General features: G+C 54.7%; 1 protein-coding gene across 1 annotated transcript; it reads right to left on the reverse strand.

Annotated features, from left to right (window-relative positions):
• Positions 1-1,503: 1,503 nt before the first annotated feature.
• On the reverse strand, positions 1,504-23,848 carry PITX3 (paired like homeodomain 3). The gene is made up of 4 exons (XM_055720794.1): positions 23,594-23,848; positions 9,537-9,671; positions 4,049-4,254; positions 1,504-3,053 (listed from the first exon to the last, which is right to left on the reverse strand). Exons 2-4 carry the CDS (start codon positions 9,643-9,645, stop codon positions 2,490-2,492), a joined length of 879 nt encoding a protein of 292 aa, XP_055576769.1. The 5' UTR covers positions 9,646-9,671; positions 23,594-23,848; the 3' UTR covers positions 1,504-2,489.
• Positions 23,849-24,194: the final 346 nt, after the last annotated feature.

Consider the following 24,194-nt stretch of genomic DNA (forward strand, 5'->3'; position numbering starts at 1 on the left):
GAGAGAAACTTCTGTCTTTGCTGTGTTCCCACCTGTGCTTGAGATCAGCACGGAGTGGAGAGGCAGGGTACGTGGGAAGGGTGTAGGGAAAGGACCAGGTGTGTAAAGAGCTCAGCTCCTTCATCAAGGAGTAGGAGAAGATTGTGCCACCACCTGCTCTGTGTGATCAGGGTGAGAAGCTGGACTCAGCTGTGAGTCAGGCTCAGTGGAGGACAGGGCATCAGAGAGAAGCCCAGGCCCTTCTTTCTTCCCTTAGGGGGAAGCACCACAGCACAGGAGGGAGGTAAACGCAGCAGCACCGAGATGGGGGTGTGTGGTGGGAAGGCTGCGGGACGTGGGCTCCAGCACAGGGCAGAGACTGGCCGCAAGACTGAGAAAGCAGCAAGGCAGGGTCCACGTTACAGTGAGCGGTCTTGTCTTGGGTGTGCTGTGTCTGTGGTTTTAGATGTTTGTGCTTGATCTTTGAATGCACGTTGCAGGCAGGGTTGTGCTTCCAGCAGTAACTGTTTCAGCACAGGGTGACTCTGCTCCCTCATGTTGGATTAACTTTGAGCCAAAAGAAATTTTCTTGCAGTGAGGTTGTGCTGACATCTGTGACTGCTTCCAGCATCTGCTCACCAATACCTTCAGAGCAGCTGCTCCCTGTGGAATAGGCTTTGGCAAAGACCAAGTGGCTTGTGTGACTTGCTTTTGAGGGACTTCTTACTGTGGCCTAGGGAGGATCCCTTCCTAGCAAAGAATTCCCTCCCTCTCTGCATGCTAACAACATTGCAGAAACCTGGTTTGCCTGTCCCATTAAGTAGTTTGCTGTGGTGATGTGTTGGTTGGTTTTTATTTTGCTAAGAGGAAAGCAAAATATCAGGGTCGTGCTTTCCCCTTGGAGCATGCACCTGACGAAGGGAAAGGAGACTGCACTGGGTAGGGATGTCCTGCTCCCCTGCTGCACGTGTTGCTTCCTCAGGTCCTTGGGGAAACCCACTGCATCCCTCTGCACTGGCTGAAGCAGCAGGTCCCCCCGGCGCACATACGTTTCAGGAGAGCTGCCTCTGTTCTACAGCTTTCCCAGAAGAAACTGCCCGGGGCAGGCTGCTGCAGCCAGCCTCTCCCTTGGCACTGCTGCTGGGAGCGGGAGTGACTGCAGGGGCTCCCCTGCCCTGGGCTGCCACAAGCCCAAGGCCACTGGCCCCATGCAGCCTGACCCAGGAGGGGCTCGACCCTCCTGCTGCAGCGGGTGCACACAGGCAGGGAGCAGGCAGGGGGCTTGTCTTCCCCGCCGCGCTGCGGGCTTCTGCTGCCCCGAGGAGCCAGTGGTTTGATTTGTGAGGAACCGAGACGGCATCTCCAAACCTCAGGTCCCTGTTCTGACTTGGGCTGCCTCGGGCTGGCGCTCCCAAGGCTGCTCCCTCTTGCCTGGGCTGCTGGTGCTTGATTTCTGAGTCTTCAGACGCAGGTTCATGCTCTGAATAACCAGACAGGCAGAAGCCTTAACGGGATTGTGCCAACTTTTATTTTATTATCTTTTCTGGAAATGGGATTTGGAGAAGGGAAAGGGAAGGAGATGTGCAAGGGGGTGCTGATTGTTGCAAAAGGGGATGCTTTGGATGCACACGGGCAAAGGTGTTCCTGTCTGACTGGAAATGACTGAAGCAGTAAAGCATGACAGACAGGACGCCGCTGCAGCGGATATGTTTGCTTGACGGGGTTTTTGGTTTTAAGGTCTACTTTGTAGGTCATTTCATGTACAAAACAAAAAAGCATATTTTTAATGTCTTTATATGTATTTGTGTGTATATGTGTATATATATGGTAGATATAGAGATATATATACACACAGGCACATATTGTATATTCTTACAACTCCCAGTTCCTAAACACTTCAAGTCTGAAGGGCCATGCATGTGTACGTGTTGTAAGGAGAGATGCCAATTGACTGAGACAAGGCTTTCCAGCTTACTGGCTGCATGATAAATAAGTGAGCAAGACACCTTTAACTGAAATCTTGCACACACAGAGGGAGAAGGGGTTGGCCAAGCACCGAATGGCAGCACCCACATTGTCCTGTCCCTGGCTGTTCCCTGCAGGGGTGGCGTGTGGCTGCCCGTGCTGTCCTGGGATTTGGGGAGCTCACTGCTGCAGGGCTTGGAGGGGCAGATGGAAACATGCTTGGTTCTGCTGCCCGTGGGTCAGGCACCCCGCACATCAGGGCTTCTGTTTCCCTGTGGGGCTCCCAGTAGACTGTTTTGGTTTCTTTACCACGAAGGAGGAGGTTTGGTGGGCAAGGGGGGAAGGGGGTTGGGAGGGGAAAGACAGTCAAAATTCACCATACGATAGTTAGACAAATCTTCATAAAGGTCCGTCTGCCTGCTCGCCTCTTGCTCTCTCTAGCTCTCTCCTGTTCACTCATTCTCTGTAGGATGCACGCTGTTGTGGGGCTAAAGGTCTCCTTCTGTCAGGCTAAGGTCAAGTCCCTGGTTGGCAGTGGCAGCCCTTCATACGGGCCTGTCCACGGCGTATTGGCAAGGGCTCAGGTTGGAGGCTGCCGTCTGCACCGCCGGGTAGGTGAAGTTAGCGTGCTGCTTGGCCTTCAGCCGCAGGCTGGCCAGGCTAGAGTTGCACGTGTCCCTGTACATGTAGGGGCTGGCTGTTGAGGCGTAAGGACAGGCACTGGAGGAGACAGCAGAGTTGAGGCTCGGGCTGTTCAGGTTGTTGATGTTTCCCAGGTTGTTGAGGCTGGACGCCGGTACTCCGGTCACCGCGGAAGGGACCATGGATGAAGGCATGGTCATCGAGGCGATGGAGCTGGGGGGGGAGAACATGGGCTGGGAGGAGAGGGGACTGACGTTCATGGAGTTGAAGAACGGGAAGCTCTTGGCTGAGAGCGGGCTGGTGGCGAGCCCCTTGGTGGCCCAGTTGTTGTAGGAATAGCTGGAATACATGTCGTCATAAGGCTGCATCAGTCCATTGAACTGGGCTCCGAAGCTGTTCTTGCACAGTTCAGCTTGTTGGTTCCTCTCCCGTTTCCTCCATTTTGCCCTGCGGTTTTTGAACCAGACCTGCAAGAGAGAGAGGGGGAGGACAGGAATAGTTCTGGGCTGTCGCTGGAAGGGGCCTTGCCCCGGTCTCTTTGCCCAGCAATGCAAGAGCCATTGCAGGTCCAGGGGTGCTCCCAGGAAGCTGGGGGACTGAACATCAGCAAAGGGTTGCAGCAAGGTGTCTGGGCTGCAGGGTCACCTCCCAGCAGGAATCAAAACCCAACCCCTGCCACTTTACAACATAGAGAACAGCCCACCCTGCTCAACAAGAGGATGCCCTTTATACTGGGGGAAAGGGAGGAAAACACTTGTGGTATTTCCAAGTGACCACAGCCTAGGAGGAGGGGTTGGGGTTATGTGACTTGGGAGCAAAGTATTTGGGGGATATGTGTTGAAAGTTGCTGAGTGGAGGAAATAACCTCTCTTGTTTTGACTTCACCTCAGGACCAGCTTGGGGTGGGGTGTTAGAAGTCTGTCTTCTAACAGGAAAATCTGTTAGTGTTGGAGGGACTCAAACAATACAACTTCCTAGAGCGTGGAAGCTGCTGGAAGGCTATTCATGGTGCTGCTAACTCATATTTCTAGTAGCAGAGAGAAGCTCTCACTCCAACTGGAGCCCTGCCATGCTACGCCTGTGACTGCACAGTGGTTTGGGAACCCCAAAAAGTGCCCTCCAGCAAGGCGGAGGCAGGGGACGATGGCCCTGCGAGGAAGGGGTCTGCTGGGTCAGGGCAGCCAGCTGGTGGGGCTCTGGGGGCAGAGCCTGGGCTTCGCATCTCCCTGTGTTATTTGCAAGGTGAAACTGGATGGGGAAGGCACCTCCAGCGTGGGGTACGTGTGGCTGGATGTGTCACACCTCGGGTGCAGAGCCTGGTGACGTGTTTTCGAGACAGGGAAATCTTCTAGTGCCCCTAATTCCTTCCTTGGTTTGGGGACAGCTTGGTGGTGGCTTGTATCATAGGCAGCTTTCTCCCCACAAGCTCAGGCCCGGGAAGGTGGGAGGGCTGCAGTCCTACCCGGACTCGTGCCTCCGTCAGGTTGGTCCAGACTGCAATCTCCTCCCTGGTGCTCATGTCTGGGTAACGGTTTCTCTGGAAAGTGGCTTCCAGCTCCTGGAGCTGCTGGCTGGTGAAGTGCGTCCTCTGCCTCCGCTGCTTCTTCTTGAGCGAGCCGTCTTCAGGGTTGGAGTCGTCCGTCTGGTTCTGCTGGGACTTCTCGGTGTCTGTGCAAGAAACAGAAAGATGGGAGAGAGCCCCTGAATTAAGTTAGGGGCTTGGATGCATTCAGGGAGCCCATCCATGGGGCAACCAACATGTGCTCGGTCAGGTCCCACTCTGCTGCACCCACAGGAACGGCCCAGTCTCCCTCGCCAGCAGGCACCCACCCTGCACCAGAACCAACAGCCCCTCGATGCAGCATGGCTTGCCCTTCTTTAGCTGCTGTAATGGATGCCAGCTTCCAAATGACTGGATTGGGATTTTCCAAACTTTCAGTCTCTGGTTTTCGTTTGTTGTAGTTCAGGTGGGTCATAGAGGCAGAATTTACCCACATCAGCAGCTTCTTGCTCTGCTTAAAACTCTCTACCTAAGGTGCCCTTTAGAAAATGGCATGGGAATTGCCACTCGTGCTGCAGCAAAAGAGCCAGTAGCATTTTTGTGGACAAGTGATGGGAAAAGGGAAAATCGCCAATGATAGCAAGTTGAGGCTTTTAAATTGACTAAATCTGAGGAGCGCAAATTTTTATCCTTCCTTCTGACAGCTCTGCCTTCTGACTTAGGTGCATATATTCTTGTCTTTAAAAGGTAGGAAAAGGCCTCTCTTAGACCTGGCCATGAAGGTCTCCAGCAGCTACCCATCCTTCCACCCATGCCCTCCTTCTCCTGGCTCAGAGATCCCCCTCCTAAAGGCAGCATCTTTCATGTCATTGCCCCTCAAATGGACATTTTGAAACTCCCCAGCATTCACGCTGGTATCTAACTGGAAAGCACAGCCTAGCCACCTCCTCGGTACCAACCTCAGGCCTCAATGCTGAGCTTTGGGCTGCCATGGCTGGAGGTGGGCAGCCAGGTGCTTCCCTGTGCCACAGCTGCACCCGGGGCTGTCAGTGCTCTGCAAACAGGGGCAGAATGCAAATGCAAATACAAACACCTTCCTGTCGCAGCACTCTCCAAACTATCAAGCTGCAACAAGGTCTTTTACCATGTCATACCAACGTACTCCATGCCAGTCCCTCTGCTGCCTTCTCCTCATCTCTCCTCACCCAGCGCACGTGTTCTTCTCCAGATCTTTCTTCATTGGCTACTCTTTTCTTTGGCTGCCCCCCTCAGAGCTATTTAACCACTTAAGAGAACCAGCCACAGCTGCACTTTATCTACACCAGCCAAACCACCGCCCCTGAAGCCAGCCCACAGCTGTATGTTATCAATATTAATTAACCCAGCTTCATTCCTCTACACCTTCCATCATCAAAAGAAAATGTCACATTTGGGCAATCCATGGAGGACAACTACAGGGAGGAAAGCTACAGCTTGCTTAATTCTGTTGGGAACCAAACCAAGACACCATAGAAGAACATTATTTCAGTGAAAATAAATAATTTCCAGTGAAAATAAATAATTTCCAGTGAAAATAAATAGTTTCTGATATTTACCTCCTCCTTCCTCCAATCTAAAAGCAAGGTAAAGCAGTTCCAGCTGAAAATCAGGTTTTCAGCAGGGAGGGAGATCTTTTATAGTGGGAAATATTCAGCTAAACTAAGAAATTATTGCAAACAGTTGCCAAACCGTTGCATCTGGGAGAACAACCTTTAAAAAAAATCCTGGCTTTGCTCATTGGTTGTGGGGTTTTTTAAGTGAAAGGTAGCTTAAAAGGTTTCAAAGTCCAGAAAAATCCTAACATGGAAGGTGTCTTGTACAGCCCCTTAAAAAGCAGGGAGGCAGGAAGACAGTAACCTGGAATACAGCTGGGCAAGGAAAAAAAGGTTCCTAAAGTCAGATGGAGGAGCTCTGGAAAAATATGGCCCATAAAAGCTTAATGGAAAAGAGCCTAAAAGAGAGGTTGAAAAACATCTGAGCCCCAACAGAGACAGGACTCTGCTGCAGGGCGGTGCTGTACCCAGCAGCTGGTGCTTTAACAGAGCCTGGCCACACGCTGCTGTCCCAGGACCCTGGTGCCACTACCCGCTTCCCGTGGCAGCCCAGGAAACCTCTCCCTGCTGCTCCTGGTCAAACCCTCCCTGCACCTGCCCTCAAAGGAGCGATGGAGCCACGGAGAGCGTTGGCGGGAGAGGCACTCGCTCCTCGTGGAGGGAAGCCTGGCTGTGGGCGGAAAAGGTCTGCTCTACAGGCAGGCGCTGTGCTGACTGACACGAGGTGGGTTCCCCACGGGCTCCCCACCAGCTGCCTCTGCAGCACCTGTAATGCTACAGCAGGAAGGCTAACGCGCAGAGAGCAAGCTGCCCATTGCCCACGACGGCAGGGCGCAGGCTGGGTCTGCTGGGCAGGAAGGTGCTGCCTGCTGTCCCCAGAGCCAGGGCAGCTCATGGTGCCAGCCAGGGGGTACCCGCGCGAGACCTTCAAGTGCACTCTTGAAACAGATGAAGCCATAGGTCCTGAAAAGTGGTATGGTAGGAGTGGGCTGTGGACTCATGGTACTCTCCTTCCAGTGAGCATCTTCATGTGGGGATCCCACATTCAGCAGAACTCTTGGAAGCATGCTTTTAAGGTGGATCTTTTTTGTAGTGACTCTTGCCAAGGAGATAAATCTGGTTTCTCTAGCTCAGTGCTCTAAGCCAGTGTTGGAAGAGGGATTCCCACACTATCCATCTCTAAAACAGATTAAAAGGGGAGTGATTGCATGTCTGAGCTAGTTATTAGGAGTGGCTCCGTGCAGGTGAAGGGCCGCTACTCAGTTTGCTTGCTCACCTGCTGAGCCTGGGTTAACAGAGCCCCTGATGTACACAGGGAATATGTTCCCACAGAAGCCCCTGACAAACGTGGGTTTCTGAAGGGGCCACTGCAAAGCAGGAGGCTGTGCCCTAACCGCGAGCTCCTGTTCGGGGCTGCCCTTCTTCATGCAGGAAGAAACTGTGCCAAGAGGGAAGGAGATTATAGTGGAAGTACCACTGGCCTACGGGCTGCATCTGGGTGGAAGAGGTCACCAAGTATCTTGCTTTGGTATTGGTCTTCTCCAAACCTTCTGGTGTAGAACTTTCCATAAATCTTGCAAAGTTGAAGGAGACATAGGAATCCTGACTTTGAGGCTGGAAAAATCTCTGCAGCTACATGTTCTTCTTATTGCCCTCTCTGTTTCCATACCCACTATGTGTGGCTCTTCCTGAGCATTGCTTATAGGGAGTGTTGTCTCATTTCTGCTTCTTCCCTAGGTGTCACAGCACTCTCCAAACTATCAAGCTGCAACAAGGTCTTTTACTATCTCATACCAACATACTCTTCATGACAATCCCTCTGCTGCCTTCTCCTCACTCAGGGCACATGTTCTCTCTGCTTCTTCCTCCTCTCTCTTCCTTGGCTGCCCAACCGCTTCACAGAACCAGCCACAGCTGCACCTTGTCTACACCAGCCAACCCACCGCTCCTGAAGCCAGCCCACAGCTGTATATTATCAATGCTAATTAACCCAGATTCATTCCCCTACACCTAGGCAGGGGAAAAATGCCCTCTAAATGGTGCAGAGTTTGGGCATTGCAGCAGGGACCAAAAACATGGCAATTCCAGAAGACAAGGGACCCCGCAGGAAGGATGGACGGTGTGGGCGCCCTGAATCTATGCTGAGGAGAAGAATACAGGGAGATGCAAGGCAGCTCCTCCCTCCTCACCCTTGCTCTCCCTCTGACCCTGTGCTGCTTGATGAAACCTAACAGAAGGAGGTGCCACAAACCACACCACTAGAGGGGACACAGCATCCCTGAGAGCTGAGCCCAGACAAGCAAGGCTTCTTCTCCCTTCCTCAGAGTCTCTTACTCTGCAGATGGAGGAAGCAGAGCCAAGGAGGAGCAGGGAGGATGCTCTCTTGAGATGAGACAAGCAGTGCCAGAAGCGCAGCCCTGTGGCACACTCTGCTCTGCCTGGCACTGGTGACACGTGGCTGCCATTGGCCTCTGAGCTGCCAGCCTCTGAGTGCAGGTAGGGCTGGCGAACACCCACCTCCCAGAACCATTTTATTTCTAGACCATTTAAGACAGTGGGGAGTGACATAGCCAGGCACCCAGCATTTATTGTCAACCCAAAATAGGATGTGGAATATATCTCATGCACGTTCGCCCACTCAATGAAACGACTGCGATCATAGCTGGAATTAGCTGCTCATGCCTAATGGAAAAAAAAGTCAGCTCCTAAATTGGCAGTTCTGTGGCGTGCCAGGGTGGGCTTGATCGGGAAGGCCACTTGAATGGAGACGACCGCCGTGCATCCAAAGCAGCTGACGAGGAGCCACTGAGCTTGGGGATGTGCCCAACTAAGGTACGTGTGCAGCGGGGAATTTGGCCGGTGGATTCTCTGACCATAGTTATCCCAGTGTAACTCCCTCCACGATACTTACTCTAGGGAATTTTAATCTGCATCATTATGCTTATTAACTTGCACATGGGTGAGCCTGGAGGCTTTACGTGGGGAGCAGCAGGCTGTCCCTGGCCCTTGCACTGGCAGCTGTGTGTTGTCCTGCCGCATCCAGAGCAACAAGGGATGGACTGGTCACAGGACAGATGCAAAATCCAGGGGAAGCCACAGCATTTGGTAGCTGATTTCTGAGCAGGTGTGAATGGTGATGTTTCTTCTTTGGAGCCTGATAAAGAACATGGTAGACTTGGGGTTTGATTCAGCCTTTGGGAATGGCCAGAGGCACCTCCTTGGCAGCAGCCCGCTGCGGAGCCTTGCACCAAGGCACCGGAGAGCAGACTTCATCAATTAAAGCAGGGGCAAGACAGTATTTCTCTTCCTTCTTATTGCCTGAACCTGGGAAGTTCAGCCCAAGGTTAACCTGTAGCATGGAAAGTTTTAACCTAAGCAATTTAAACACAGTTGGTTTGTTGTTTTTTTTTTAAAAAGGCCAGTTTATAACTAGGTGTAGCCCTCTGCACCTTGGATGAGATTTCCCACGTTGCGGGGAGAGCTCTCCCACTCTGCGGACCCACTTCAGGCAAATACAAGACAATCTCAGTTGGGCAGTGACCCAGCTTGCCTGACTCCCGCCTGCCGTGAGCTGTGCCTGCTGTGAGCAGGGGCTTCCTGCAGCCAGGGCCAGGCAGCCCCATCACCGGGATGGCATGCTCACCTTCCAGGTGGCTGTCACTGCCACATGCACCCCTGCGCCTTCCTCCAGCCTGCTGGAATGGCTGTGCTGCCACAGCACTCCGCTGGCTCGTGGTATGAGAGGAACTCAGCGTGTCCACAGAAGCACCGCAGCTGGCTCCTGCAAGCCACTGGCCACCTGGACCACCCACAAGGATGGATTAGGGCACCTCTTGCACCTTGAGCCTTGCACTCACCGCTGTGGTCCTGCCCTTTGCAGCTGTGCTCGTGTTGAGGGGTCCCAGAGTCCGAGAGAGACAAGGCTGGGCTGCGAGCCTCCGCGTCTGCCAGCAGGTTGAAATCCATGGGGCAGCGATGGGTGGTGGAGGAATCTGAAAAAGCAACAGGCACAGGGTGATTAGGGAGATGAATATGTGTATGTGACCTCTCCCCAATCCCTCTGGGAGGGACTTGCCAACCTTTGAGGGAAAGCCTAGGAAAAGCAAAGGATCCCTGTGTGATCCTTTGACCTCTTAAGAGTTTCCTGGATGGAACACGGACATACCAGGGTTTCTGCTGAGCTTCCCTATAAATCAAGGATTGTCTAGTGACACTTCTATTTGCAGCCTTCAGAGAAAGAGCCTCCAATTTATAGGTGACATTCAGACTGAAATAGCAACGCCAGGAGCATGCTGTGTAATGGAGATCTGAGGAAGTGGTTCTGGGCCAGCCAAGGGCTGTTAGCACCTTCCCCAGACATCCCTCCTGTCCCATCCTCCCTGCCCAGCTTCCCTCCTCTTTCTCCCTCACTTCTCCACAAAGTGGTCAAGCCCAAGGAAAGCTGTCCCGAGAGCACCAGCGCAGGCGTACATGCACACGCATTGAGAAGAAAGGCACTTGTGCACCAGCAGGAAGGCACGGCTGCCCACGCAGCTGCTGCCAGGAGCGGAGACCCAGGCACTGCAAGTGGCCTCCTTTGGGGTACATAAGGATCTCTGGAGCCTGAATCAACACGGGAATCATGTTACACAGCCTTGGGTGCCTGGGAATGAATGATCCTGGCTGCAGCAGCAGCTCGCTTCCAGCCGCAGGTCATCCTGGCTGAAGGCTCCCCGTGTCCCCTCAAGTGACTGTCCTGTTCCTGTGAGCCACATCCCCTGGCTGAAAGCATCCCAGCTGGGAAGCTGGCAGCACTGCTCCCTGCAGCTGCACACACCACTGGGACTCCTCTCTCACCACTTTCCACACCTCTTCTCATTGTGTTCTTCCTCGGGGGCCCCTCACCCTCCACCTGTATTGCCCAGAAAAGCTTGGCCGAGAGCACTTTGGTTTGGACCATGCTGGACACTCGTGAAGAAGCAGTGCGCGCTACCAGCCCAGCTGTATTGCTTTAGACAGGTGAGCTGGCCCCACGTTAGCCCGTAGCTGGAGTTTTGGATCATAGCCCCACCATATGTGCGGTGATGTCCTGCCACCAGTGCACGTGTGGTGGCTTCTGAAGGCTGGGCCAGCAGCTCCCAGTCACCCCAGCTCGTGCCCTCTCAGCCAGGGAGCCTCTTACTCTAAAGCACAGCAGCAGCCAGTGCACTGTGCCGGGATCTGTAGCCTGGGTTTAGGGGGGTTGGTCCAGGTGTCTGGGACTTCCAAACCGCAGGTGGATGTCAGTTGGATTCTAGCTGGAGAAGGATTGCCTGGCCCTTGGATCCATGCGTGGTGGGGAGGGAGCCTGCGGAAGGTAGTATTTCGCCTGGACTGCACTAGCTAGTGTTTAGACATGTAAACAAGTGATTAATCACATAGCTGTTGCACCTCCTTTGGAGATGGATGACAGTGACTAAGAATGTATTTTCAGAGCTGTCAAAAGCCTCCTGCCAATTTGAGCAGGGCTGCCACCAGGGCCCTTGGCAAGGCTGACCCCCGTACCTGCAGCGTGCTCCCCAGGCTGTGGCAAGAGGGCAGGGAGCAGTTTCTCATGGTTTTCTGCCTGGTTTCTGCAGCAAATCTTGCTCACAAAACCCCCGGCAGTTGCCCTTGCTCTCCCCTTTGCCTGACCTCCATCCCCAGCCCTTCCTGGGCGCGATGAATCTGTCTCAACACTGGCCTCAATCAGCGCTCTCCAAAAGCAGCATCTAACGCAGGGACACAGTGCCAGTTTCCCAGAGCTCTGCCTGGCTCCGGGCTTCTCCTCTCCTCCGGGAGAGAAGTGGCAGGGGCTCCATCTTTGGCGTGAGGCTGGTTTCCATTTGCACCTCGCAGCAAGCCTGACCTTTGATGTCCGCTGGCTGTGTAAGCTCCTGGCAGCAGCAGGGAACAGCCCTGTTGCTTTTTGCCATGTGTACGTACACGGAGTGATGTGACAGGGGCTGTGTTTTCTTTAATACCTTTGCATGGAGTAGGGGGAGTCCATCTGCTGCTGATATTGCCATGGCTTTTAGCATTACTCTTGGAATTATGCAGAAACGCGCAGTGAATTAATTCCATGGATTAAGTCTTGATTAAGATGTGTGTCACTTTGCTGTCTCAGAATTTATTAAGAGCCCTTCTTGAGGCGGCGGCAGATGGAATTTCTGCCCAATGTTTGTAGATGATAATTTCCCCTCTTCTATAGCCATTTGCATATGATTGCATCTGTCAAGCACAATTTCCTCTCTTCTAGGGCTTGACTCTGTACTGGACCAGATTTAAGGAGGAATTCAGACTCCTGCCTTGCTGTAACTGAAGGACAGTGTCCTCCTGCACCGGGTCCTGTTTGCTTTCAGACTCTTTCTGCATGGCTTGCATTGCTTTAATCTGTGCAAACTAGACTGGAGGTGGGAAAACCAGGGGGAGGAGTATTTTACGGTTAGTTCCATAGGTGTAAATGACAACACAAGGTAGAAGGCTCGGGGGAACCCAGTCCCAGCACTGAAAATTCATGTCTTGTCCTGAACCACAGCAGTGCAGTGGTTACAAGGCTGATCCGAGCCCCCGGGCACAGCATCGCGTGCTTGGCCTGCCTCAGAGATGCAATGGGCACCGAGATTAAAACTGGTTTTAAAGTGTGGCCCACATTCAAGTTGAAACAGGGACTTGTGGCTCTGAACAATTCCACTTTTTGAACTGAATTTATAATGAGGAGGATTTCAGAGAGCAGATAGTGTATGTATATATGTAATTACATACCTACTGCATGTGCCCTATGTGGCGGCATTAAGTCAGGCCTTCTTGTCTCGCTGTGAGCTGATCATGGAGAAGCAAAAGGAGAGGGGTATCTGCTCAGCATGGTTACGAAGGACCGCAGGAGAAGTCTGCGATGGGGGCAGCATATGAGCTCTGTACTGATGCATTTACCCAAAGGCAACCCCATGCCACTGTCACAAATGACTGTAGGTATTATTCTTGATTATACAGCCCTTTCAGATTTAATTAAAGGTTTCCTCCGTGTAGGCTAGATCTCGCTGTAGGCAGAGACATTAAGAAAGTCAACGCTGAACCTTCATGGCATTTCTACTAAGTTGTTTGCCTGGTCTTGGGATGTTACTGAAACTGGCACCTCAAAAATGTCTTTAGGCAAAATCAAATTTATCACCTGCATCTGCGTCTTCATCTCACTTTCTTTTAACACAAAAGAATGGTTTCATTAGGGAAAGCTCCTGCACTAGTAACATGCAGCCAGGCTTGCTCAGAGGTTTCACTTTTGTAAAACTAGCCCTGGCTCCCAGCCTGCTTTGGCGCCTGTAACTCCTTCCATCGATGTACGTAATTGCTCCCAAGATAAAGGTTCCCAAACCTGTTACAAACACACCTTTTCTTCTAGTCACTACCTATGTGATCCTCTCCCGGGCTCCTGTGTGATGCCCCATAGGCACGGTGGAGGGCAGGGGGAGGAAAGCAGCTCTGGCTCTAGGTTTTTGCTCCTTTCACATTCACCCTCTTTCCATTTCTGCATCAGCGCCAGGCTGCCCAAGCCAGGGCCAGTAGGGCAGGAGGAGGAGGGCACTTCAACACAGGGCAGACAACCTCATTTACCCAAAAAGATCAAGCAGGGGTCCCCGTGACCTCTCTCCTGGCTCTCCATAACGCGCTGCTCCATCACCCGGGAGCAAAGATGCCTTTGCTTGTTGTGGGTTTTTTTGGGAGGGGTGGGAAGGAAACATAAAGGCTGACAGTGAGCCAAGCAAGGCTAATTATAGTGGTGGCTTTTGTGATGTAGATGCTGCCTGCTGAGAGCTGCATTCAGATTGACAAGTGCATGCTGCTCAACTCCCTGCTCTGCTGCTATCGGGGACCAGGCTACCTGCTGACCCTGCTTTGGAGGGGAAAAGCTGTCTCTTGGGTTGTTTTGATGTTACTTGGCTTCCCATGGGCATGCCAGGGCGCTTCAGCAGAGGCCTGATACTTGGGGTCCCCGGGCAGCAGCACATTTGGGGTGACCCAGGGGAAGGAGAAGCCCAGCTGAGCGGGCTCCCTCTAGCACAGGCACAGCCCTGCGGACCTGCAAGCTTCCCCCACTGCCTGCGCCTCGGCCGGGGCGGCTGCAGCCTCTGCTTGGGATGGCTGATCTCCAAAGGCTCCAGCATTATCCCTCAGGCAGAAAGGTGCTCTGCAATCAGTGAGGGGCAGTGTCGTTTCTTTCTTCCACCCCTGAGGTGAAGGTATGATATTACACTAGATGTCTTGGGGTCAGAGCTGTCTCTTCCTGCTCCATCAATCCCAGAAGTCAAAATGCTGGGAGTCACAAGATTCCTGATGGAGTCTGGCCGATTGCTTCACTCCCCTCATGCTCGTGTACCCCGTGTGCTGGCTTACTTTTAGCAGAGATAAACATTTGGGACACTATTTCACTGTACATTTTCAGGAAGATGATCTGCCACTGTACTTTGGTCCCTAGGAGGGGCTCAGCTAAGGTGGCGCAGCCCCTGCTGCCTCCTCTGCCCCATGTCAATAGGGAAGGGGCTGAGGCTGCACCTGTCCCCTCCTGGAAGAGCATCTAGTTCTCCAGATACGTGCATTTATTCAGGGGATGGTGCCATCTGAGTGCCTGCAGGCTGCGATTTCACGTGCCACAGCCTGCACAGCACACAAATTGCACAGAGACCCGAAAGCTGGGCTCTCTTTGCTGGCCAGCATGAGTGCTGCCTGTGAGAGGGCTCTTTCCCTGCAGCTAGAAAGCAAAAAGGATGATGGGACACAAGATGAGTTAATCTTAGTTTCCTCAAGATTATAGAAATATACTATGGGGAGACCAGGGTCACCCACTGCTAAACATCTCAGTGTAGCTTTAAGTCTCTAATCTTAATGGAATTGCAGCAGGAACCAAGAGTGACCATTAATCACTGGAAGATAAACAGCAGCAGCAGCCAGCCAGTGGCCCGGAGCGCAGAGCCATTTACGGGACAGGGAGCAAGCTGCCTGCCTCCAAAAACCTCACCCAGCCCCAGGCTGGCTGAGAAGCGCTTTTGGGTGCACGCTCAGAAATGGATCATCGACCTCCAGCAAGGGCTGAGTCACAGGTTATAATAAACTTTATTTCTCGATTTAGTCCTTGCAGTTGGGCACTAACCCCTGAGCTCTGGCACTGGGTGGTTTCACAGTGCTGCGTCCTGCTTTGAAGCCTGGAACGTGGTTTGGGTGTTTTTTCCTTCCATCAGCAGGAACTGCCAAAGCTCCCTGCGGTGCTGGTATCTTACTGTTGTTGGAGCAAGTTGCCTGGCACTGCCCTGCACGCGGTGTGGGCTGCGAGAGCACTGCCGGCTGTGCGTGGTGCCATGCTAACCGCAGCAGCCCAGGCCCTTCCTGCCCGCAGGCTGGCTTTCCGAGGAGGGTGTCCAGGCTGTTTCCACTCTTCTCTTTGTGTGTGACTCCACGGAGTAGTTCCTAATTACACGAGGTGGGGAGAGGATGGGGAGATTAGGAGCTGTCACTGACTTGGCTTCTGATGTAGGTAAATTCTGGGCTGTTCTGGGACTCCATCCTTCATCCTAGAAATGATGTTAATGAGTCTATTTGAGCTGGTAGAGGCAATGAAGCAAAATTCTTTTAAGTGCTTCCAGATCCTCAGATAAGAGGTGCTAGGGAAAAGCCCAGCTTTGCTGGACATGGCCTAATGCATTCCCCCGGGGCTGGCGGCAGCCTGCAAGGTGAGAGCAAGCCGCTCTCTTCCTCTGCTTTGACAGGAGCCTCCAGCTGCAGAGGAGGGTGATGGCCAAAACCCTCTGCTCTGGGCAGCAGAGGGTTAATAAATTGCCTGTATTCCGGAGGATTATCACAATGGAAACATCCCAAGGATTGACAGCTCCATATCCATGTCCGCAGCAAAAAAATCCCACAATGGAATGTGTCCTGTTCGCTTATTTGATGGGCTGCACCATGCCCCTGCACCAGGGAAGAGCCCTGATGTAACCGTGTCCTGTACAACACATCCTCCTCCCTGATGGGTGCGTGTGTGTGAATCCACTGAGCTAAAGCGTGGGGGTCTGCAGGGTGATGCGCTCTGGCTTGGCTTAAAGCTATATGCATTAGTATCCTTGGACCCCAGCGCTGCCCTGAGCCTACCTGGATAGTTTTTTGAAACAGTGCCCAAAATTTGGAAACAAAGAGCTAATCCTAACAGAAGGAAAGTCCCACCAGACTTGCTGCAAAGTTGGTTTGTTTGGTGTTTTTTTTTTCCTTAAGCTAAACATACGTACTTCTTGAACTCTTGTAAGTGTTGCACTGCAGGTCTCGCCACATCTGGCTGGGCTTCCAGCATCCCTGGGATGCTCTGCCTCAGCAGGGCTTTCAGCTCCTTGGCTCCATCAGCCAGGACTAGGATTTTCCTTCTGACAAACTATGCAGTTATATTAATAAAGCCATGCTTTGTTACAGCTTATTTTGTTTGTTAGGCATCTGGAACAAAATAAGTCGGCAAAGGCTCAGTTTTGCCGAAATGAATTGTGATAGCACAAAGTTGCTGCCATGGTGAGGCTCTGTGGTGCAGGAGTGCTGGGAGCAAGAGTGTGGTCTGCAATTATGGGGGAATAGAAGTCCTTCGGGGAAGTTAATCCCTTTGTTTTGGGGAAGGGAGGAAAGAGAGTGATTTCAGTAAGAAATTCTGCCTGGGAGAGTCTCGCAACTGAAACAAAGGACCCGCTAAAGCGGAGCACCGTATTCACCTGGCCCACGCGTACCGACCCCACTCATCCCTGCCTGCCCTTGCCTGCTCCCACAGCCCCGGTGGGCTGGCTCCCAAGTGACCCGCGCCAGCACCACGGGATCTGCTGCATCTGCATGGGAGAAATAGTTGCACAGCCACAACGTACGAGGGACGATGATCTCCCCTTGCACACACGAGCGGAGCCAGGAGTGGTTGCGAACCAGGATGCTGGGCAGGCATGAGCAGCGGCAGCCTGCCTCAGGGCCAGGGCCGGGCACACGCTGCCCGCAGCGGCAAAGGGTGGCAGGGCCTGGCATCAGCACATCGGTATGCGGTGCTGTATTTATTTGGGCGATTGTATGAATTTGACTAATTATTCCAGCAGTCAAAGGAAACTGGCCTGGTTCCCGTGGGGGGCTGTGCTTGCAGGAGCACGGCAGGGTTATTTCTATATCTCTGCGGCCATAAAGTTGGCTCATTTTAGGGAGGCTCAGATAGCGAGATCAAGGACCCCAGAGCTCTGTGACTCCAGCTGCTGTCAGGAGTTTTGTATGCAGATGGAGGGCAGCGGGTGACTCAGAAATTATCGAAGATGTAAATGATTCTCACAATTAGTAAACAAGCTCAAGAAAGCCCCTAATCAAGCGGGTGGTGCGGGAGGCTGAAGGTCAGGAAGGATGCCGCCATGCCGTCGGCACGTCACACCCTTATAGCTGGCTGACCTCGGTGCACCGTGGAGCTGCCCGTGTCTGCCATCCTGCAGCACTTCTGCTAGAAATCCTTTCTGGAAAAGTTCAACTTGATCATAAACATTTGTTCTGTGGCAAAACTGGCAGCTAGAAAGAAGCGTGCTTTTTTTTTTTGGGGGGGGGGGGGCGGAGGGTGGTGGTGGTGCTGGATCATTGTTTTAAAAGAACCTGGTGGACCCCAGAGGGTTGCAAGGCTGCAAAGAGAAAAGTAGCAACTGCCAAGGGCGCCACGATGGCCCCATTGCCACCGTGGCCAACGAGTGGCTCTGTTGGTTAAGGCACTGAGAGCCCAGGTGCTGCTGGCTCGCTCCAAGGGATGTGTTGTCTCAAAGTGCAAACCCGCAGTGCTGGAGGGAGCTGATGTCTGCTGCGCCTGGCTGTAAGGTTTCCCGATGATTTGTCCTTTTCTTTTTTTTTCCCAAGCAATTTATATTTAAATTTTTTTTAAAGCACTCTGGCAGGAAAACCCTTGCAGGACTAAAGCTTCCATGAATAAAACAAGCAGATGATCTCAGCCCGCAGTATCCCTCCCCTCCTCCTTGGGATACTGCGGCTGGTAGGGCTGGGGCAGGGTGGCTCCGGGAGGGATGCAGGAGCTCCCTCACCCCCAACTCTGTCTTTATGGACCTTGCAACATGCCCTGAAGGTCAGCCTGTTTACCCAGACGGTGTTTGAAGGGGCCAAGGGAGGTGATTAGCCCTCCCCATTGCAAACACTGCCAGGTCCAATCCTGCAGCGTTTTGCAGGCGACCTGCGCTGGCAGAATCAGGCCCACAGGTCGCCTGGCCTTGGTGTGAGTGCCCGCAGCAAACGGCTGAGCTGTCGCATGGGGGGCAGTGAGGAGGGCGGGTGGGCGAGCAGGGAGGGCTAGCAGCCCTCCATCCCCGCAGCCTCTTGCCCAGGTGCCCCGCTCAGGCCACGACGAGCCACCCCATGTCCCAAAATTCGGGGGCACAACAGACACCACAAGCAGCAAATCAAGGGGTTTGAATTTCAGGACCCTGAAATGCCCTGCACTGCCCAAGTATTGCGTACGAAGCCCGTCTGTTTGGGGTTGGTGGTTTTTTTCCCTTAAACCCTTGGGTTTTCCATCTGCTGGAGGCTGCATCCCATGCGGAGCCCTGGGAGGTCAGCAGTTTGGGCGGGCAGGGACACAAGCTGCAGAGCCCTCATTACTCATCCAGCCTGGCCCTCAGGCAATCCCATCAAAGCGGTTCAGAGAGAAAAGGGATGGGGCAGAGGGAAGTAAGCTGTCTCAAAACACAGCCGCCTGGGTCGCCCCCCGCGCCCGGTCACCGTCCCCACCCCCCCCCTCCCCGGCACCGCCCGCCGGCACCGGGGACGGGACCCCGCACCCCGCGGGACCCCTGCCGGCCGCCCCGGCCCGGGGCACGGCTCAGCCCAGACACTAGGGGTTTAAATGCTGTTATTAAAGCCCACCTTACACAAGTAAAGCTGCAAAACCCCTTCTCAACGGGACGCAAAAGTGTGTATTCTTTGCCACTTTGGAATTTTGCCCTGGTTAGGTACAGATCCACACCCCGACTGAGCTTTATGGCTCAATTTATTCAGCTTAAAGATTTAGATTTTTTTTTTTCAGTCACCTTGGCACATCTAGTCCTCTAGAAACTCTTACTTAATTTATTTTGGAGAAAAACTTCCACAGATTTACTTTAAAAAATAACCTTGCAATAAATGCATGCAGAAAGAAAGAAAAAAAAATCCCAAACCAAAAAATAACTCCAACTTGTAGAACTGGAAGTTGGGATATTGTGGCACCAAAAATAAAACTGATGGAACAAAAAGGGAATTTCATGTGGTTTTCATTGTCAAGTCTAAGCTCAGAAACAAACAGGAAATAAAAATGGCTAAAACAAAAGAGATTTCTTTTAAAGTGTGTTCAAATCTAAGTGGGGAGCTGCTTTATTTGGGAGGGATGCTCTGTTTATTTGTTTTTCAGAAAAAGAAGTAAATAAAAATGTCCACACACAGACAGGTCAACTTGATTTACAGTTAAGTCCTCATGCTTCTCACTGGTCATTTGTAATAAGCTTTTTTAAGAAAATTAGACTTGCATAACTGGCAGCATTGGAAGGGGGAGAAAAAGACAGTAAGGGGGAGTGCTTCTGCTTGAAATGAGGGTTAGGGGGAGAAGGCACAAAGGGGTAGGAGGAGAGGTGAAAGTAACTGTGAACTCTCCGGTCATTCATTTTATTTCATCTTTGTAGTTTTTCAGGTTTTACAGTCAGCTTTGTGGGCGCTGAGCCTTTCAGTCCATGCCATCCCACTGAGGCTCCCCAAGCAGCAAATAAATGCTTTTATTTAATAAGAGCAGTCTGCAGGATCAGGGCTATGTGAAACAGGGCGGTGTACATGCTACATCCTGCAGATAGAAGTGTTTCTTAGGCTCTCAGATTTGGGGTTGTGGAACTTGTTTGATAGGGATTTACAAACAGGTGTCTCAATCACAGTGGCTCTGACAGTGATTTTGAGGGGTTAATTTAATGCAGGCAGGACCCAGCTCCCCACATCAGCTGAGATCTCCAGCAGCTACAGCCCCATTAATCCATCTCTGAACACTTTGAACAGTTGAAAAATCAGATGGATAAAATTAATAGCAGCTTCTGCAGATTCAGTTCTCGTTTCCCTTCTCTTTTGCACTAGTTAACAGGGTATAAATGTTTATTTTCTGGTGGAGCTGTGGTTTGGGAGATGAGCATCAGATTGAGGGTCAGGGGACAGAGGTTGTATTTCTGGCTCAGATCAGATAATTCTGCCAGAGCTCAGTTTCTCCTCTGCACAACAGGGATGTTTCCCTTCGTGCTAAAGCATCCAGAGATCTGCCCGGGGAAAGGCTAGGTAACTCCCAAGGAGAGACACTGTAAGATGCAGCTCTTCAGAAATGAGGGCTTTGAGCTTGAACTTGTACCCTGCAAATCAGCAGGAAATTTCCTGTTCAGTGTGCGGAGGATCGACCCTCTTCCCGAACCTGCTGGGCAGCACTCCGACACCGCTGGGGAGAGGGGGACCCCCCTCGCTCACTCCCCATCTCTTTTTAAAGCCTGATAATAACAGAAACGTTTCTCAGCTTCTGCCCAGCTAGATCTCCTAGTTCCTTCCTGAAAACAACTTTTAATATTTAATTGTTGCTGAAAACCAGCAGATCCATCGCTAACCATCCCACTGGAATTTGCAGCTCTGGCCAGGCTGCCGTACCTGTCCTCCTCCAGGGCTGGAGGGAGATGAGGCTTTTGAGGAAATCCTTTCCTACAGAACCAACCCCCTCTGTGCTCAGTCCAGCCCTGGTCCCTTGTGCTGCCGAGCCTCCAGGAACAGCCTGTGGACTCCCTTAAATGCCCCAAGGAAGCCCAGAGCTAATAACCAGCTTCATTCAATTCCCAGTCACATTATTATCCAATCTGCCAGAGGCATTAATATTCAGAGGTGAGGCGGGAGGAGGGCAGGGGTGCTGGTGAGGGGAGCGGCACACAAAGGGGAGGAAGGGAAGCGGACGGGCTGGCCTCAGAAATCCTCTTTCTCCAGCCATCTGATACCCCAGCCCATTTCAGCCGGGTGTTGACAAGAGAGGGTTTTTCCTACGGCCTCAGCACTAACTTCGATGCCAGTTGGTGGAGGCTGTCCCCCTGCCAACAGCAAACGCCTGGGCTTGGCGCAGCCTGATGCCCTCAGCCCCAGCAGCCCATGGCAAGAGGGAGAGCTTTGCCCCCTCTGCCATCAGGGCCTAAGTAAATAGCAATCTCCCATTTTCAAACAGACAGATAATCACTGAGCCTGCTCAGAGATACCACAGCCTCCCATTTCTGACCACCCTCCCTCCACAGCTGCACAGTTTCAGCCTGCAGCTTTCCCAATGCAGGGTGCACAGCATAAGACCACCAGCTCTCCCCATCCGGGACTTCGTTCCCAGCCCAGGTGCCTCCCCTGTCCCCAGAGCCAGGGCACATGTGCCGGGTCACGAGACAGACCTCATGTCCCCAGCTCATCTCATCTTCCTTTTGGAGCGGTCTCCTAGATCAGGTTTCTGCCTTTTTCTTTTTGGCAGTCTCCAAAGTCAGCCTCACCTCTCAATCTCAAGGTTTTGGGTAGCATCTGACAGACAGAGAAGATGCCGCTCTTTTACCAACTCTCCAGAGGGTGCATTAACCAATACTTTTGCAATCCAGTCACAATTTGCAGACCTACTAATTGCCTGAATTAAGCCCTTATAGAAATATAATAGATATTAAGTGAGGCTTGTAATGGTTTCTCTGCCAGAGATACTGGTTTTTAAAACCATTGCCTTGGACAGGAGACAATTCGGGAATATAGGTGGGCTTTCGGGGGGGAGTCTGGGCTGCAGGTCACGCAAACCCAGTAACATCAGTTGCAGCAGGAATACCCCGGTCCTCGCCCAGACCCCTCTCCTGGCTGTCAGGGAAAGATGTCTCCCCACAAGGAGTACTGGGCACGGTGTGACCATTTGCTAATGAAAAAAAAATCAAACCCTGCTCTGCTTCTGCAGATATTTGTGGAGACTGAAAACAGCTACCATGCTCTGCTGGTCCCTCAGGAGCCAGCAGGCAGCTCTTTGTCCCTCACAGCAAGGCACCATCGAAGCCCGCACAAACACCCATCCCTACGGCTCACCGATGGGCTGAGGAGCCGGGAGGGAGTGTGGGGAGCCAGGGAGACCCTGATCCCATCGCCAAAAAGGTGGTCCTTTCCCTGCCTTCGGAAGGTGGTACGGGAACAGGGGTGACGCTCCTGAAAGGCACCTTCCTGAGCTGTTGCTTTCAGCATCTCCCCGAACTGCAGAGGGGATTGAGCCATTTCACCCCTTGCATCCTGCAGGTCATACAGGACCCACAAGCTTGTCCGGGGGGATGCCAGGCTCCCCTCTTTGCCACTAGTCCCCGCTCCAAGCGCACTGACGGCGGGCCCACCGGCCGGGGGGCTACCTCCCGCCAAGGCGAGGCACCGGGGCGACCCGCGAGGGGACGCCGCCGGCCGAGGCAGCAGCCGGGTGAGGTGGCCGGGGGCTCCCGGCCGGGCCCCGGGGCGCTGCAGCAGCACCCTGCAACCCACCGACCCGCCGGGCCGGGCGGGGACGGCGTGCGGAGCTCCGGGGCCGCCCCGACCCCCGCCGGCGCCTCCGCAGGGCCCCGGCGCTGCCGGGGGAGAGCCAGACCCCTGCCAGCCCGGCCCCTCAGCTGTCCAGCCGCGGGGGCGCCGGGAGAGGGGCCGACAGGTGTGCCCCGCTCGGCGGCACTGGGCCCGCCGCCCCCCCGGGGCCGCTCCAGCAGCTGCGGCGGAGCGGGGCCGGCCGCCCTCCCCCGCCAGAGCCGCGGCCAGCCGGGGCGAAGCCGTGCCTCTCCCCCGCGCCGTGGAGGGGCACGGCGGGAAGGACAAGGGGGTGCCGCGCCGGCGGGCTGCTCCTTCCCCCGGGGCCGCACTCGTTGAGCGCGGAATACCCGGGGTGAGCGGCCGGTGTCGGACTCCGTCGGGCGGCCGCCGCGGTCGGCCGGGTTCCCCGGGAGGCCGGTTCGCACCGTGCCCCCGTGCAAGCACCCGGAGGTCCGACCGCCGGCCCTGCCCGCAGGCTCCCGGCGCCGGGCGGCCGCGCTCGGCCGGGACAGCTCGGAGCTCCCGGAGGCGCTGCCGCGGGGGTCGGCGCTGCCTCCCCCTCCGCCCCGCCACGGCTGCTATTCCCGGCCGGGCCCCCAGCGCGCAGCAGCCACCAGCGCCCCGGGGCCGGTTCGCCCCGTCCTCGGGGGCCGGCTCGCCCTCTCCCCGGCGCTGCAGGGAGGTCGGGTCTGCTGTAAACAGGAGCCAGCCCGTTACATAAATACCATTCATCCAACTGTCCAACAGCCGTCGGGCTGCCCGCCTTCCCCCCGCGGCGGCTCCCTGCGCCCTTCTCCCCCGGACCCTGCAGACAGCTGAGCCGCAGCGCCGTTATTTACGGCGAGCCCCGGCTAATTTAAACAGCCCCGGCCCCGCTCGCCCGAGTGGAAAATGACTAAGTTTAGCAACGGCGAGAGGCTCCGGCCGCGCTTGCCGAGAGGGGCCCGCGGTGGCCCCGAGGGGGCGGCCGGGGCTGCGGCACTCCGCCGGCGGCCGGGCGGGCAGGCGGCGGTCGCGGCAGCGCCGGGCACGGGGCTCCGGGACCCCTTCTGGCTGGCGGGGCAGAGCTCGATCCGCCCGCTCTCCCCCTGCCCCTGGCTGCCGGCCCTTGCCCCGCGGGGACCAGCAGAAAGAGGGCCCCGGGCGGGAGCGGGGCAGCCGGCGGGCGGAGCACGCCGAGCCTCCCAGCCGGGGATGCTCTCGCCCCGCGCCGGCGTCGGAAGGGCTGCGGGCGGCCGGCGCCGCACGCCTAAACTGGCACCGGGGGACTCACGGGTAAAGAAGGGGAGGACCCCGCCCGGGAGGCCGGGGACGGAGGGGCACTTACAGCGGCTCCAGATGCGGGCTCGGCTGGGCGGCCTTAATCCTGCGAGCGGGGCGAAGCTGGCCCCCGCCCCGCGGCCCGGGCTGCTCTGCCGCTGTCAGAAAGTAAATCCCCCCGGCTCTCCGGTCACCGTGCGCCTCGCTGCCGGCCCGCGGCTCACGGGGAGGGCGGAGGTGGAGGGCGCCGGCCGACTGCCTCCCATTCACCCTGGCCATTCACTTTATGGCGGGCGGCCGGCGCCCCCCGCCAGCTGCACCGGGCGCCCCGCTCCCGCCCGCCCCATTCCAGCTGCGCGCCCGCCGCCGCCCGCCCCGTCCAGCACCGCCCGCCCCAGCCCCGCCCCGCGCCCCCACCGCCCAATCGCCCCTCGCCTCATTTCCAACCCGCCCCCGGACTCGCCGAGGAGGGCGGTGGGTCCCGCCCCCGGCCCCGCCCCGTCCCACCGCCCCGGGGCCGTCGCCTCGGCCGCGCCGGGCATCTCCCAGGCGCTGCGCTGCCCGCTCGGCCAGCCCTGTAGCGATAGATATGTTTTTATTTTTCCCCGTGTATATATATGTATATGCACACTTACATGTTGCTGTTAGCACCGCCGTGACCGTTGCCT

This window comes from Falco cherrug, chromosome 9, assembly GCF_023634085.1.
Source record: "Falco cherrug isolate bFalChe1 chromosome 9, bFalChe1.pri, whole genome shotgun sequence".
Taxonomy (NCBI): domain Eukaryota; kingdom Metazoa; phylum Chordata; class Aves; order Falconiformes; family Falconidae; genus Falco; species Falco cherrug.